Source organism: Sceloporus occidentalis, unplaced genomic scaffold (genome assembly GCF_023333645.1).
Source record: "Sceloporus occidentalis isolate IW3139 unplaced genomic scaffold, rSceOcc1.0.p SCAF_46, whole genome shotgun sequence".
NCBI lineage: Eukaryota > Metazoa > Chordata > Lepidosauria > Squamata > Phrynosomatidae > Sceloporus > Sceloporus occidentalis.
The window spans coordinates 2,450,517-2,465,591 of NW_028317026.1; the positions used below are offsets into that span (position 1 = coordinate 2,450,517).

General features: G+C 37.9%; 1 protein-coding gene across 1 annotated transcript in view; it reads right to left on the minus strand.

The window, feature by feature from the left end:
• Positions 1-15,075, minus strand: part of LOC149289327 (uncharacterized) — a 195,414-nt gene that overhangs the window by 75,055 nt on the left and 105,284 nt on the right. The window contains exons 3-4 of the mRNA XM_089490723.1: positions 10,156-10,200; positions 8,043-8,050 (exon numbers count right to left, since the gene is read on the minus strand). Coding sequence (XP_089346849.1) covers positions 8,043-8,050; positions 10,156-10,200 — 53 coding nt within the window. The remainder of the gene's footprint in view (positions 1-8,042; positions 8,051-10,155; positions 10,201-15,075) is intronic.

Consider the following 15,075-nt stretch of genomic DNA (forward strand, 5'->3'; position numbering starts at 1 on the left):
TTCATACACAAATAATATCTGTAATACATAGTATATTTGCTACTATTGTATCACCTAATATTTTATTTACGTCTAATATTTGCAACATAACTGAAGACAAAAGAAAAAGATTAAAACACAAATTGCCCCACTTCCCCATATTTCCCCACTTAAGGTTAAATGCATAATATTGATATTATCTCATGTCCTGGCATTATGCAGATAATGATGGGATGATGGCACCACTGCATGTATAAAATCTTGTAGCTGAATCTGCCGCTGAGACTGGAAGGAGGAATTGTGGGTATTTTTATAATTCTAGGGTACTGGGGAGTTCTAAAAGGGCAAAATCCCCATAGACACCAAAGGGATATTCCTGCTGATTCCTCAATTTGCCCCAAAACTACTTGTTATAAGTAAGGTGTCTACTAATTTCTTCCATGATACTTAATTTCCTAGTATCTTTTCGTAACTGTAAAAAAATACAAGAAAATATGAAATTAGTTCAAGATGTGTCAAAAACTTTGATGGTCTCACACAGCTGGGAGAACGTTGTATCCTGAGAGCCATGATATAAAAATGACTGGTAAATCACACAGCGCATCTAATTTTAAATCCCAACTGGCAGCTGATTTGTTCAACATCTTCAAAACCTTTTGATTAAAATTGTTAGCAGCTAGCTTTGAAATCATGCAGTAGTTTCTATTGTCGGAATTTTTTTTTTTATTTTTTTTTTAAATGGCCTGTGATAGTTTCTTGGCTCAGTAAAAGCAGCCTGAAATATCTTAAAGGCAGTTCATAAAATAAATTATTTTATTTAAAAAAAAAACCATAGGACTGTTTATTTTGTAGTGAATAACAGTGATCAATATAATGTTTATTCACTATACCATGACTTTGCAAGTTAGTGGATCACCTACGCTGGAACATTTGTACTTGTACTTCTCACTATTCATTTTAGAGTTCCATCCCTGTAGAATGTTTCTCCTTCAACAAAAAAATGATCCAGTTCTGTACAGGTAAGGTCACATTCAAGTACTCTACCTGGAATCTATTCTATATTATATGGGCCAACTCAGCCTTCTAGTAGGAAAAAACTGGCTACGATCGGCCCTTCATACTACGTATTGAAATAAAGGAGAAGACTCACACCTAGCGAAAACTATTGTGTGTACTTACGTAGCCACAGACTGAGGAAAGTATTCAGAGGTTGGGCAGACTGGATGGGCTGAATGGTTCTTATATGTCTTCACTTTCTATATTTCTATGGTTCTACTTATTTTATCGTTGTTTTATTCCTCGGAGCAGAGGTTCCCTGGACTTGGTTCTTTTTACATTCTCACAGATTTTAGTTTGCGTCTCTGCTAGTGATGGAAGAAACTGCTTATGTCAACGCAAGTAAATATTGAAAACCTAAACTGTAGCACATTTGAACACTGGTGATGAGGGATGCTCTCTTACCGACACCTCTCCACTAATATTATTGTTAAGAAAATTCCACAAAGCACAATAATAATAGTATCCCGTTATAATGACCTATTATTATTACGGTGTCTGTGGCTTCGTGCCTGCAACCACTCAAAATAGGAGAGAGTATGGGATTAGATAGTCTACATCTAAGATGGTAGAGATGCATGGTATAATTTAGTTTGATCCTATGTTATTTATTGCTTGATTAAAATGTACATTTAACCCTACAGGAGGCAATCATAGCATGGTTATAAGAATAAAACCTATGTGGCGCTGGACTGTATGCTTTGTAGACTCTCTTCAAATGATCTTAAAAGCCTCCAGCACTGGTTCTGACTATCACAGCCTGCCAATAAATATATGTAAGGTCAAGTCTGGAGTTCTCCTATAATATACTCTTCTCAAGATTTTATTTTCCAAGAATCATTCTACAGGAATTTCCATGCGGTCTAATAAACTTTAATAGACAGCTAAATGCAACTATGGAACCCTACAAGGAAGTTATTGTTCTGTCCGCCTGTTTATGCTGAGTCTACTCCTACATATGATAAACACATTAAAAAAGAGACTTTCAATGGAAATGCACTTGTACCATGTTATGGAACAACTAAGTGTGTTTGCTCCCTGTATTCTTCATTACAAAAACAAGTTGTAAATCCATAGCCAAAGCTTATAAAATCTGACTTTTAAATACTCTCATGAATTAATAATTTTCTTGATAGAAATATTCCTTAAAGTCATTAAATACATCACATGTGTTGCTAATCCAGAATTATTTATTTATATATTTAGTTAATTTTATTTTATGTAGGGCTGCAACTTATGATTATTTTAATAATCGATTAGTTGGCCGATTATTTTTTCGATTTATCGATTAATCGGATAACAAAAAAAAAAACCAATATGCAAACTTTTCGTTTATTTAAAATGTAATGAACTGGATGTTAAAAAACAACTTAAAATTTACATTAACATTCTTATTTTGTTACGAGAACCCAAACACAATATTTATCAAACTAGTTTTAATACCTAAACCACTCACTTTGCCCCGGCACTTTGCACCCTGCACCCAGCACTTTGCACCCAGCACCCAGCACTTTGCACCCAACACTTTGCACCCAGCACTTTGCACCCAGCACCCAACACTTTGCACCCTGCACCCAGCACCCAACACTTTGCACCCAGCACCCAACACTTTGCACCCAGCACTTTGCACCCTGCACCCAGCACTTTGCACCCAGTCTCCCACTCTGCCCTGCACCCAAACTCTGCCCTCCACCCCCACCCTGCACCCACACTCACACCCTGCCCTGCACCCACACTCACACCCTGCCCTGCACCCAGTCTCCCACTCTGCTCTGCACCCTGCCCTGCACCCACACTCACACCCTGCCCTGCACCCACACCCCCACCCTGCACCCAGTCTCCCACTCTGCCCTGAACCCAGTCTCCCACTCTGCCCTGAACCCACACTCTGCCCTGCACCCCCACCCCCACTCTGCCCTGCACCCCCACTCTGCCCTGCACCGCCACCCCCACTCTGCCCTGCACCCACACTTACACTCTGCCCTGCCCTGCATCCCCACTCACACCCAGCCCTGCACCCAGTCTCCCACTCTGACACTCTCACATAGAGAATCACTTACCTCAGCTATGGACTCGTTCCACTTCCAAGCTTCAAGAAGTTGAAAACTTTATTCGAACGGCAGGCCAACATTGAAGCGCGTCACGTAGCTCAAAGAAGGCGGAGACTGCAGCGCGCGTAGCAGAAGCCGGGAAACGCTCGCGGAGGAGGTAAAACGAGCCAAGTTCTCCAACAACTAATCGATCACTCGATTAATCGATAACGGAAATCGGCGACAACGATTTCCGTTATCGATTATTATCGATTTTATCGATTCGTTGTTTCAGCCCTAATTTTATTTATATTTTAGTTTGGCATTGAAATTTTATATTATTGTTTGATTACTTATGAATTAGAAAAATTCTGAAACTTTTAGGATTATGGCACTTTAGGACATGGATTAGATACTTTCCCTTTAGGAAGTGATTTACAGCAACAACATAAGTGACAATTAGATGCCAGTGATTTATAATGCAGCTTGATTGAATGTCTATAGTAATTAGAACCAACAAGGCCAGGCTGGCCCAGGGCACTATGCTTGTACGGGTCCCTGGCACCTTTTGAATTTTAGATAACACTTTTTTATATATATATATATATATATATTTATTTTTTATATATATATATAAAGTAGTTCTGTGAAAGAGGTTTGTCTTCTAAAACCCGTCTGCAAAAAAAACATCTGACCAAGTAACATAGCCCTCTAAAAAATTGCCTTACTCAACACACTCTGGCCTCAGGTAAAAGGGAGCTAAAGCACTATAACGTTTATGACATGAGGACTAGAATCCAATATCAGAAACTGGACCACAACCACAGAACCAGAACAAGGGCGACTGAGCCAAAATCGTAAAACAAGTTGTAGAAGGAGGTCTAGCCAAGTCAAGCCAAACAGGAACAGGAGTCAGAAGCAAGAGCAAGGACAAGCTGGGTCAAATACACCAAACAATCACTGGAACACAAACACATGATGGCTACAGCAATCAAGGGCAAGCATGAGAGTGGACAAAATGCCTTTATATGGCATTTCTGGGTTCACCAGAGGTTATAGGCCCATAAATTGGCGTCGGTGACATCACTTGCACCCACGTTGTCCGGGAGGAGGACCTGGCTGTGGCCTTCTTAAAGGGGAAGTGTCGGATCCGGCGCACATTGTTTTGGGTAGTGGCCCAACGAGAAACCCAAGGGGCATATCCCCACTTCTTCTATTGCTTAATGTTATCAACATTTTTTGTTGTGTACAAATTTTTTTTAAATTAATATAAGAACTTCACTACCAATAATGTGTATGTAAATCTCGACGGTTCTGTAAGCAGGCATGCAAACATTGATTAAATCTGCAGTCAGCCAGGTGTTTCATAAATCCTTTTCATTTACATGTTCACTTTAAAGCACAGCTCTTTAGCCTGTTATACTAGAGGTCCCATAGGACACATTTTAACACCTCTGCATGATCTGTATTTAAAAATGATTAAGACCTACACTGGGTTACCTTCTACTCCAGTGAATGCACATGCATTCCTTGATGCATGAAAAATAAACATTTGCATACCATAATTTAAATAGAGATAATTAAAAAAACATGAAGAATATGTGCTCTATGGAGTACCACAATTTTCCCAAACAATTTATTTTACATACAATAAAGTGCTATTCTTATATAGGATTGTCAAAATGGAGGCTCTTCAAACAGTGAGTTTGGTTGTACTCCCTTGTTTATGGGGAAAATATACTGCTTGTCTTAGATGAAGAAATAAATGTAAAATCTTCAAGAAAATTATACTGTGGCTTAATTTTTTTAGCAAAACATGGTCATAAAGGGTTTCAGAATTCCAGCACATCAACACTGAACCCAACAGGATGTAGACCACTTAGATGGACCTGATAACCAATGTCAGGTGAAAGACAGAAGTCATTATAACATTTACACTTGAACCAATATGCAACCATATGTGTTAATTAGACCACTTTCTTTACCTACATGTACTGTAAATGGTAGATCTGTATACAGAGCCATATGTAGGGACATTCCTACTGTATGGAGCACTTTTGTTATCACTGCCATTAGAGGGGTACAGCCAGTATATTTTAATGGGGTCCAGCCTCTGGAGTGGCTCAAGGACCCCACAGTCCCATACTGGTGTACTCTGCCACATACTTTCCTTAAATACTGATGGGTTGCTTTCAATGTAGGGTCTTATAACATAGGGCCAGTGGAAGCTGTACTTTTTAACAAGGGTGGATCTGGGGTAAGAGATCTAGACCTTTTTAATGTGGAGGACGTATTTGGGAATAAACATGATGTTCTGAAACAACGTTGTGGTCTAAGCCCTAAATAGAGACCCGGAGTGAAAAAATGGTGGCCTGACTTTTGGTAGTTCATTACAAGGGTACATTGCAAAATTGGGAGGTATAAGGTCAGTCTTCCCTCTAACCTTTGAAAAGGTCACAAATAAAGTGATTTATTTCTGCTTAGAATTCTGTTAAACATAGTGATATGGATTGGGCCATTAAATCTCCACTGGTTTATAATCACAGTACTAATCAACTACCACAAAATGTCAAATATCTCTGGAATCTACTCCCAAGGAACCTTCAGCATTCTCCCTCCCTCCCAACTTTCAAGAAACATCTAAAAACCCACTTCTTCAGAGAAGCATACCATCTTAGCTGCTAGAACTTCCTTGTCATCGATACAACCCCCACAATACCTCTCACCCTTTCTCTATGCCTTATGTTTGTCACCCCATTTCCCTCTAGATTGTAAGCTTGCGAGCAGGGCTCTCTCCACCTAATGTATCGGTTTGTCTTTGTCTGTCAATTCTTGTCTTGTCATATCCCTTGAATTTATGTATTGTATTAAGCGCTGCGTAAACTGTTGGCGCTATATAAATAAAGGATAATAATAATAATAATAATAAATAACATCTTCTGTTTATTCAATCAAATTGTAAACTCATCACTGCATCTTGACTTGTTTTAGTTTTTGAAATGTTTGATCGACTAAAACAGGGTGGGGGGGTCACAACAAGTCATGCTGTATTCCCACTGATTTTGACATGTCTTTTCAGTCACATTTGCTATTAGTGTCAAATGCTCCAGGACCAATAATAGTACAAGTGAAATTCCAAGTATTATACATGCCTATATCTAGGAAGCTAACATATTAAATATCCAGGGCTCTGTAATTGGCCAATTGTAGATTTCAAAGGTGATTGTAGCATACATGAAGCTCCAGTAAAGGTGCCTTCTTAAGATGCAGGATTTTTTTTAAACAACTGCACTATTTTGAAACTGGTTTATGAAGTGCTTGCTTCATTGGCTTAGGTGAACATGTTTCAAATGGATGTGTTTTTTGCAACTTCTTTTGATGTTTCTTTTGAAGATGTTGAAGTTTATGACAACAAAAAGAAACCATGTTACCAACCATTTAAAATGGTAGGGAAAGATCAAGTTAGTTGGTTTAACAGTTTTTAGCTTCTTTTAACTGATATATACTATATTATTTGTAGATTATTTACAGAGTATCCTAACTAACCCCAGATATCAATTATAACATATGAGAGGAAAATCATCTATTTGGAGGGTCAAGTACCACAAAATTAGTGTGAAATATGACAATTGCCATTTCAACCTGGAAAAAAGAGCCAAGAATAAGACTCAAATCCTCAAAATGGCCTGTCATTGACAACATCACTCTAACAACTTAAATGGGGTAAAAAAAGCTCTCCAGTTCAATTGACATCAAGATTTATGTTCTAATTCCAGGAACTAGGTGGATTAAGAGGGGAGAGTGCGATGTAAATGGTGGAATCAAAAGATCACCACATCACCCTGTTGGGAGTAAATATATGAGGACATTCATGTGCTGTGGTGAAAGGTTAGGGAGGCTTGGTTCTTTATCTGCTCTTAAACTATATCTCCAAGCAGTGAAAGCCATCAAGTGTTCCCTTTTCATGTGCTTTGCTAGTAGAAAAAGAATCCCAAAAAACCCATTACCTTCATAATGAATCACAGAACCTAGACTGCCAGAAGTAGGTTGACAAGAAGGTCAGACATACCTTTGATACTAAGGGTCAATAGTCAATTCTCAGCTTTTTAAATGTTCAGCCATTGCTATACATATGAAATGGGGGTTTATCCACTACAGAAGAGTTCTCAGGAGACTTTGCATGAGAGTTGTGGTTTCAACTTCTTGACTTCACCACACATTATGAAGTCTCAACCGCAATAGGCTTCTGTGGCAAGAAAAGCTTGGTTGGGCCTGTATAGTCATACCTGGGAACTCTCTGGGGTTTTTTCACCACTTCTCCGGTTCTCTGGGCGAAAACCCAAATCTGCCAGGTCGCAGGAGCAGGGTCCTGACACGCCCCGCTCCCTGCCTATTTCCCCCTTAAATGGGTGTGTGTCCCACAAAGCCATCCGGTCCGCCAATTTACACCCAGGTAGCCAGAGCTTAAACGTTTTCAGGTATGTGTATAGTGCATCGTCAAGTCAGTGGGATTTATTCAGTCTCCTCACCCACTGCATTATGCATTATACAGGGCCATCAAAGCCCTTCACATTGGAGTTAAAATCAGAACCCTCCTTTAATACCTGCCTTTAGTGAAATAAACCCATATGTGTCCATGGCAAAGGCTTGTGAAAGCTAATGGTTGCATAAGGGACAGTTATTGAAAAGTTCACCACAAAGCCTACCTTGTGGCTACTTCCCTTTGCATGTGGATGGGCATAAATACTTATGATTTTAAGACCCTGGAATCAAACAAAACACTCCGTGGTTTTAAATTGTGCCAGGGTTAAATTAATCATACTCATGTGGTGTAGTGTACAGACAATAGATGCTGATTAAAGTCGGGTAAGGCACAGTACAAAGTCACTTACGATTTTAACAGGTCAAACAGGTGATCATTTTCACATCTTCAAATATTTTTAGTTTAACCAGTCTGAAAAGGTTTGAAATACTTACAGGGGGTCCTGTGAAAAGACAAAAGAAAAAGAAATTAATGTTAGGGCAAAAATCAAAAGTAAATCAAATGCTAAAACCCTTCCCAGAAAACATTCTTTGATCATGTGTTTTATGACACTTATTCCTTACATGACACAAAAGCAGGGATTTTGCCCTAGAATTTTTTTTATCCATTTGTTTTAAGCCTAAAGGCTTAAACAGATTAAAATAATGGCTAAAGTCAAACCTGTAACATTGTAATTTATTTTTTCCACAAAGGTTTCACTTACTTTTCAATACAAAACGTGTGTACTAAGCTGGTAGTTAATAAAAGTAGACATAATATACAGGCTATGCAATGTATAATATAAAACACTATATAGTTCTGTTGAGCATCCAGACCACTTTATTGCAAAGTACAGGACATATGAAATAAGCCAGCAGGGCACCACATTGCAAATGTAATCAGGACAACTCAAGTGGAAAACTCAAAAGCACTTTTAAAATAACTAATTCAAAATCTGAAACTAAACTGAACCCAATGAACAAAAGTTGGTTCACCCCTCTGCATGCTCTGCTTACAACAGTATTCTTGATTGTTTTATGATTAATTAATCCCTTGCAGTGGCCTATTCCCTCCGATTTACATCTTTCTCTTAAAAGATGGGAACTAAGTAAGAAGATAAACTTAGTTGTGCAGAACTGGTAATATCATGTTGACTGATGCTAATGCATCCATCATAGTCCTTAGTGATTATGATGAAAGTCAGTGGAATAACTAGGGGAGAATATACAGACCTACATAAGTCAAAATGTCCACGTAAACATTTAATGATTTTTTAGCTTGTCTAATGCATGTCATGCTTATTTACTTCAACCAACCAGTTTTTATTTCTAATTAAAGTATAGTTTACTTGTCACCGCTCATTCATGTTTAATTTATCAAATAATGATACAATATTATGGACATCAGGAGTAAATAGGCATCAAAGTGGCCAAACTATCTGAGAGGCCCATATTTTGTGAACACATGTCTCCATGTGTGGTAAAGTCTGGTATTAGATTCTTATTATTCTAGATCATGCTGTGAATGCTCTGTGTATCACATCCTGCAATACATTCCCATTTCATGGATTCACAGCAAGTCCAAGAATGCCAAAGACCACCAGAAGGCAAGGTCAATAAGCTTCACTACCAGTACAGACAGCGACAAAAGAGGGAGAGAAAAGTCTGAATATGGGCCTTAACTCAAACACATCCTCTCCTCTGTCATGGATCTCTTGAAGATGGTAGACCTATTTGGACAACGCCTTCAGACCTGGCGAAAGTCCCACGTCTGGATTTAATTTGAGTGAGATTAATTTTCCAGTCTCTACCAGTTTTCTGGAAATGTTTTCACATAGCCCTCTGGAGCTTTCCTTTCATCACCTGCCTCACCATGAATATAATAAAAAAGTAGCTATTAAAGTGTCACATTTTGTTACATGATACTCTCACCTTGCACTGATTAGCGCACCCTACATGCTTTCAAAAAGGCCCATCGCTAGATGGCAATGAAAGAAATGATTTGCCAATCAAAATCAAGGTTGTTTGGCCAACTGGAAACATCCGATCTGTGTTTTCAATGATGTTAGCAGGAGACCTTAGTATTTCATCAGTACAGCATTAGTTGTGAGATATATTGTATGACACCTTTATTTCTCACCAAATGGCAGGCGTGACTTCAAAAGCTGGAAACAAACCATTTTGGAGAAAAGAAATCTAGTGTAAAAGTCTAACCCTGTTTTTCTGAGGAGGGTTACTAAAAGTGGAAAACCACATGTTCACACTACTACTTAATCCACAGTGGTCATCAAAAAAATACATTTAACACATTAGAATTTATTGATGTCAGGGATTAGAACTTTGGCAACACACATTTTCCTCTAAAGATTTTGATTCAGGATTTAATGTCAAAGTTTTATTTTTGCCAAAGTAGCCAACAACACAAAAATTCGTCAATGCTGACAATACACGTTATGGATTTTTTATGCAGATTATGCACATTTGGCATGTAGATTTGCATTATATGAAATAAAGTGATGGATTCCCTTTCAACTGTTGATAAATATAGAAATCATTAAGAAAGACTTACCAGGTTCACCTCTTCTGCCCCTTTTTCCTCGTTGTCCTGGAGGTCCTAGGAAAAGAACAATAAACTGTTTATTTTGGCCATTACGCATAGGTGATTCATTTGCTAACAAAGAACATGCAACCGTTTTTTTGTTCATTACAATTTTTCATTAATTTATTTTTGCCTGTGTAGACACAAAACACACATTTCATCCTGAGATTTAGATTGTTTCCCACTGAAGACCTGAATGAAATTGTATTTTAATTGGCTTTTTTTTTTTTACTTCCTCAGAGGCTTAACTGCTGCATTGACCTTGGATGAGTTTAAATCAGCGCCCCCCTCCGAATGTAGCAATTCTAAAAGCTGGAGCCTTGGAAATTATATCTGAGCTACTTCCATGAACCTCCTATTAGCGGTAATGACAAGCAATTACTCATTGCATTATTCATTGTGAATGAAATGCAGATTGAAGTCTGCTTAGGAACTATGAGTATAATTTATTAAAGTCTGGCCGTGGAAAAAGACAGAAAACCTAGAAACCTCAAACTCTATGAACCGGATATAGCAGGCTACAAAACTCCTTGGGTTTCCTGAATATGGCATGGTACACATCAACAAGAGATTTCAATAAACACAACAAACATTACAAGTGTGAATTATATAACTTGTTATAGAGCTTGTTATGCACAATATGTATTTCCTCGCTCACACAAGAAAAGCCTTAGTCCCACCAGCACAACACCCAAGGCAGTAATCATGGTGAATAACCTATATAGAGGAGGTGGAGGAGTATAATGTACTTGAGAGCAATAACGACTGAAGAAGACTAATTTACTTATTCTAAATTGTGAAAACAATATACTTATACTACTTTACAAATAGATTTGAGCAGAGCATTAAATGTGATCAGAAATTACCGTTCATGGGTGTCCCTTTAAGACAGTATAATATTTCCCAAAAGGCCCAAAGTTTAAATACTTGTATGCGCTAAAAGGTAATTTCACAGTTTAAATTCAGGGATGACAACTCTACTCCTCCATGCATTAGCTGGGATATCCAAAAGTGGCAATGGCTTAGGTGATAGGTTTCCAATTGGCATCATATGGCTAGGTACAGCTTTCCAAGATTTTTGTAAAAACAATTGGTATGTCACGGGTTCTATGGGTGTTGCAAGTTGTGGCTCTCATTGGTTAGCAACTCTATACATGTTTTACATACCAATACAAAGGTATAGGGCATTTTTGGGTAGATAGGCGAAGGGAAGGGGTATATTGTTTTGAAATATCAATACATGTATTACAATACATGTCCTCCAACACAATTGTGATTAATATACTCTATCATTAATGATAATGAGTAGAGTGCCCTTAAAAAATAGCAAAAAATAAAATGCTGCTACACAAGGAATATATTAAGATTGCTGCATTAAATTTTACATTATTATCATTATTATTTAATGGTATGCTTTAAATCTTCCCCTTTAAAAATAAAAAGTAGTTCACATAAAGCATAAATACTCTATATACATATATATATATTAATATATGTAGCGCCTAATATGATTACATTGAAAGAGTATATATATGATGCTTTTTTTATAAGAATTTGAAATATTTTTTTATGGGAAAAGGACTTTTACATTCCCTTTTATCTCACTGATGGTATTTTTTAACTTCTCTTTCATTTTGACATTCATTTATCACAGTCTGCAGGAAGAAATGTATTGAAAAGGAACAACGGGGCACCTGGTTGGAATAGATGGAGACTAGGAGTTTTGGCATTCACCGCTGAAAAGATTAGACTACTTCTGCTTGCATCTAAGGGAACTGAGCAGATATAACTTAAGTCTACAAAAAAAAACTGTCAAAGGTCCTAAAATGTCATCGAAAGAAAGAAAATTGGCGTTTGTGTGTGGGCTAATGAAGTCTGTCTCTGGCAATCAAAGGATTACTTCTCGAAGAAAAGCAGCAGTGAGCCCACGAAAGGACAGCTGAATTGAGGATCTCTCTCATCAATGTTGACACTGTTTCGTAATGACAACATGCACAAGTGTTCTTGAAAATGTCAGGATTTCTTGCAGGAGCTGCCTGCTATTTGCGTTTTTTTGTTCTTTCAGTAAAATGGATTCTATTTTGCTGGTTATTTCCCTAATGCGTTTAGATGTCATACATGTGCTAGCTGCAAATTGTTCAGTTATCATTTTTCTATTTGTACAGAAATGTAAAGAGGTCGAGCAAAAGGCGAAGGAAAAAAAAGTTTGAGTGGCAGCCTGGTTTGACAATGGCTCATTGTAGTGTTGGTATTTCTTGGCGAACCGCCAGGATTATAAGGCATAGTGTCACTGTGTCACCAGAACATTGACAAATTAGTCTCATGGGGCTCCAAGGCAGGCACTGTAAAATGTATCCATGTACCTACCCATGAGAAATGAAACTACATTAAAGGGCTGCCTGTTCTATGCACATTTCTGTCCATGTTTTACCCTTTTCAGTATTCACTAACTTTAAAATAGATCTGCCCCCAAACGCTATACCATGGGCAGGGGCAGATTAACAATGAAGCAAATAGGGCAATTACCCCAGGGCCACTGGTGGCGAGGGGCCCCCACTAGCTGCTTAGTTGCTGTAGTGTAATTTAGCTATGTATCTGCATAGCATCTGCACAGTACTTCGTGTGCTGGGTGATGTGGGCGCCCAGTTTGGGACCACTTGGTGGACGAAGCCCCTCTCTTGCAGCAGGGGTATTTGTAGAGACACCGACAGAATCCATTCTAGGCATCGGTGATGTCAGAGTCAACTTGTCATGCAGTAGGATCAGCCAATAAGCTTACACTTCAGGCATTGAGGGATATAATGTGTTAGATACAGCAAAGATGATGTACATATCTGAGAATGTGCTTTTCCATATTGTCAGTGATTTCAATTGGGACACAATAACCAAATAGAATGACACTGATCTTATTCTGTTTTGATCTTATTCTGTTTTTTTATTCTTGCCATCGTCTATCCCGTCATTCAAATGTGAGCTTTCCAATAAAATAAAGAGTTGCCCTAGAGCCCTGGTACTCAGCTGTGATTCTCGTCTTCAGAGTTTCCAGGTATGACTATAGGTACATAGAATTTGATGGCAGATGAGAACCATTCCGTTCATCTACTCCCAGTTATTCCTGAAATAAAGATTCAAACCTTAGTCACTCCTGGGTCTCGTCTTAGATTGAGGATAGCCTCGTGCATAATGCATGTTTAAATCCCCTTCACGAATTAACCTCTGCTGGGAGAATTTACATGAACTTTAATTTACTTTAACCAACTGTGTTACTGTTCATTGATTCCATCGCTGGAAACCTGTGCTAGTCCAACAATGTGCAGAAAGATCATTATCACGAAACGAAAGTATAAATACAGTTTATGTCATTTCACTTCTTTTTCAATGTGTCGCTTAGGAAAAGGATTTCGACTTGGGCATCTCATATTACAATCTTATATTTTAGTACAAAATAGTTTCTTCTTTGGGTGTCTACTTTAATTTTCAAGCTTCCATATTAAAGAAAAAAGGAACCCCTAGGGGAATCGGCTGTTTCAATAAAGATTGATGATTGCATGTTATATTATGGACAACTAGGGAATTACCTTATACTATGGCTTACTTTTTGCCCCAGAATGTTCGACTAGCATTGCCAGAAAATATGATAGGAACAGTTTAAAAATAGTTTGAAAAAAACGTAACATTAAAATAAAATGTCATTAGGTACAAGATATAAGATGTAAAACGGCATGTGTATAAAACGAATAATCAAAAGCAGTAGACTTTATTTTCTGCGTACAAGTATTTCAAATAAATGTAGGGGCTTTAAACACTAGAGGAAAAAGTGTATTTTTCTGCCAGATGTCAAGTGTGAGACTGCAGGCTAATAAGGAAAGAAAAGGACGGCTGTGCGAAAGAAAAAGTTCCTGATGTTCACTATTAATCTGCTGTTTCAGGAGCACATTACAAGATGCTGGGGATTGTTTGTAATACATTATCAGTCTTCATGTCACAGTGGGTTTGTTTGTAAGGCTCCATCTCTTCTTCTCACTCAAGCAAACAGGTCTATGTTGTACCCATCTGGAGCAGTGTTTGCCTTCCTTAGCTGTCCCTCAACTCACTTACTTCTACAACACTCTCACAGTTGGTTGATGGTGATGCAGACTCTGGCCCTTTGGTAAATGATCAAGAAAGGATGTATTTGATAGAATTAAACCTTTTGAAAATAAAGATCCAGAATCCTGGGAGTAAAATATCGATAGACAGTATAGCTATTCTTGTTTTCTATCTATAGGTATGTATACGATTATAAGCCTGGGAGGAGGATCTGTTTACCTAATGTATTGGCGTCATAAACTTTGAATGTTTGTACTGTAAAAATCGCCGCATAAATTGTTGGCGCTATATAAAAAATATATCAATGCATATATAGAATGTGCTCTGTGTTCACAAGAATAGTAATATTTATCATAGTAATTATAAAAAATAATAAAAATAAAATAACAATAAGGGATAATACCTCCTTCTGTAAAAACTGAACACCCTGTGGAGGAGATGCTATTTACAATAGGTTTTTATCTGGCTTGGATATGAACAAATAATATGTATTTTATATAGCTGTCTCTGTTAGAAATCTGTGTGGTGGGGTGCTGCCTGTGGTGCTTGATACTTATATATATGTATTTCTCTACACACGCCACAGACATCTGTAAACTGGAAAGATTCATGATCTGACCAATAAATTACTTAGCCACATTATTTTTTGTAAGATCAGAGAAGTCAAAGATCAGACCAATGTCAGTGGGTATGATAGAATGCACCTTGCTTTTAAAGTCAAAATTGTTAAAATGTCAGAAGTCGGCGTGGCTTAGTTAGCTAGTCAAATCTCAGTGGGGGTGTCAGTATCTAGGGATCAAA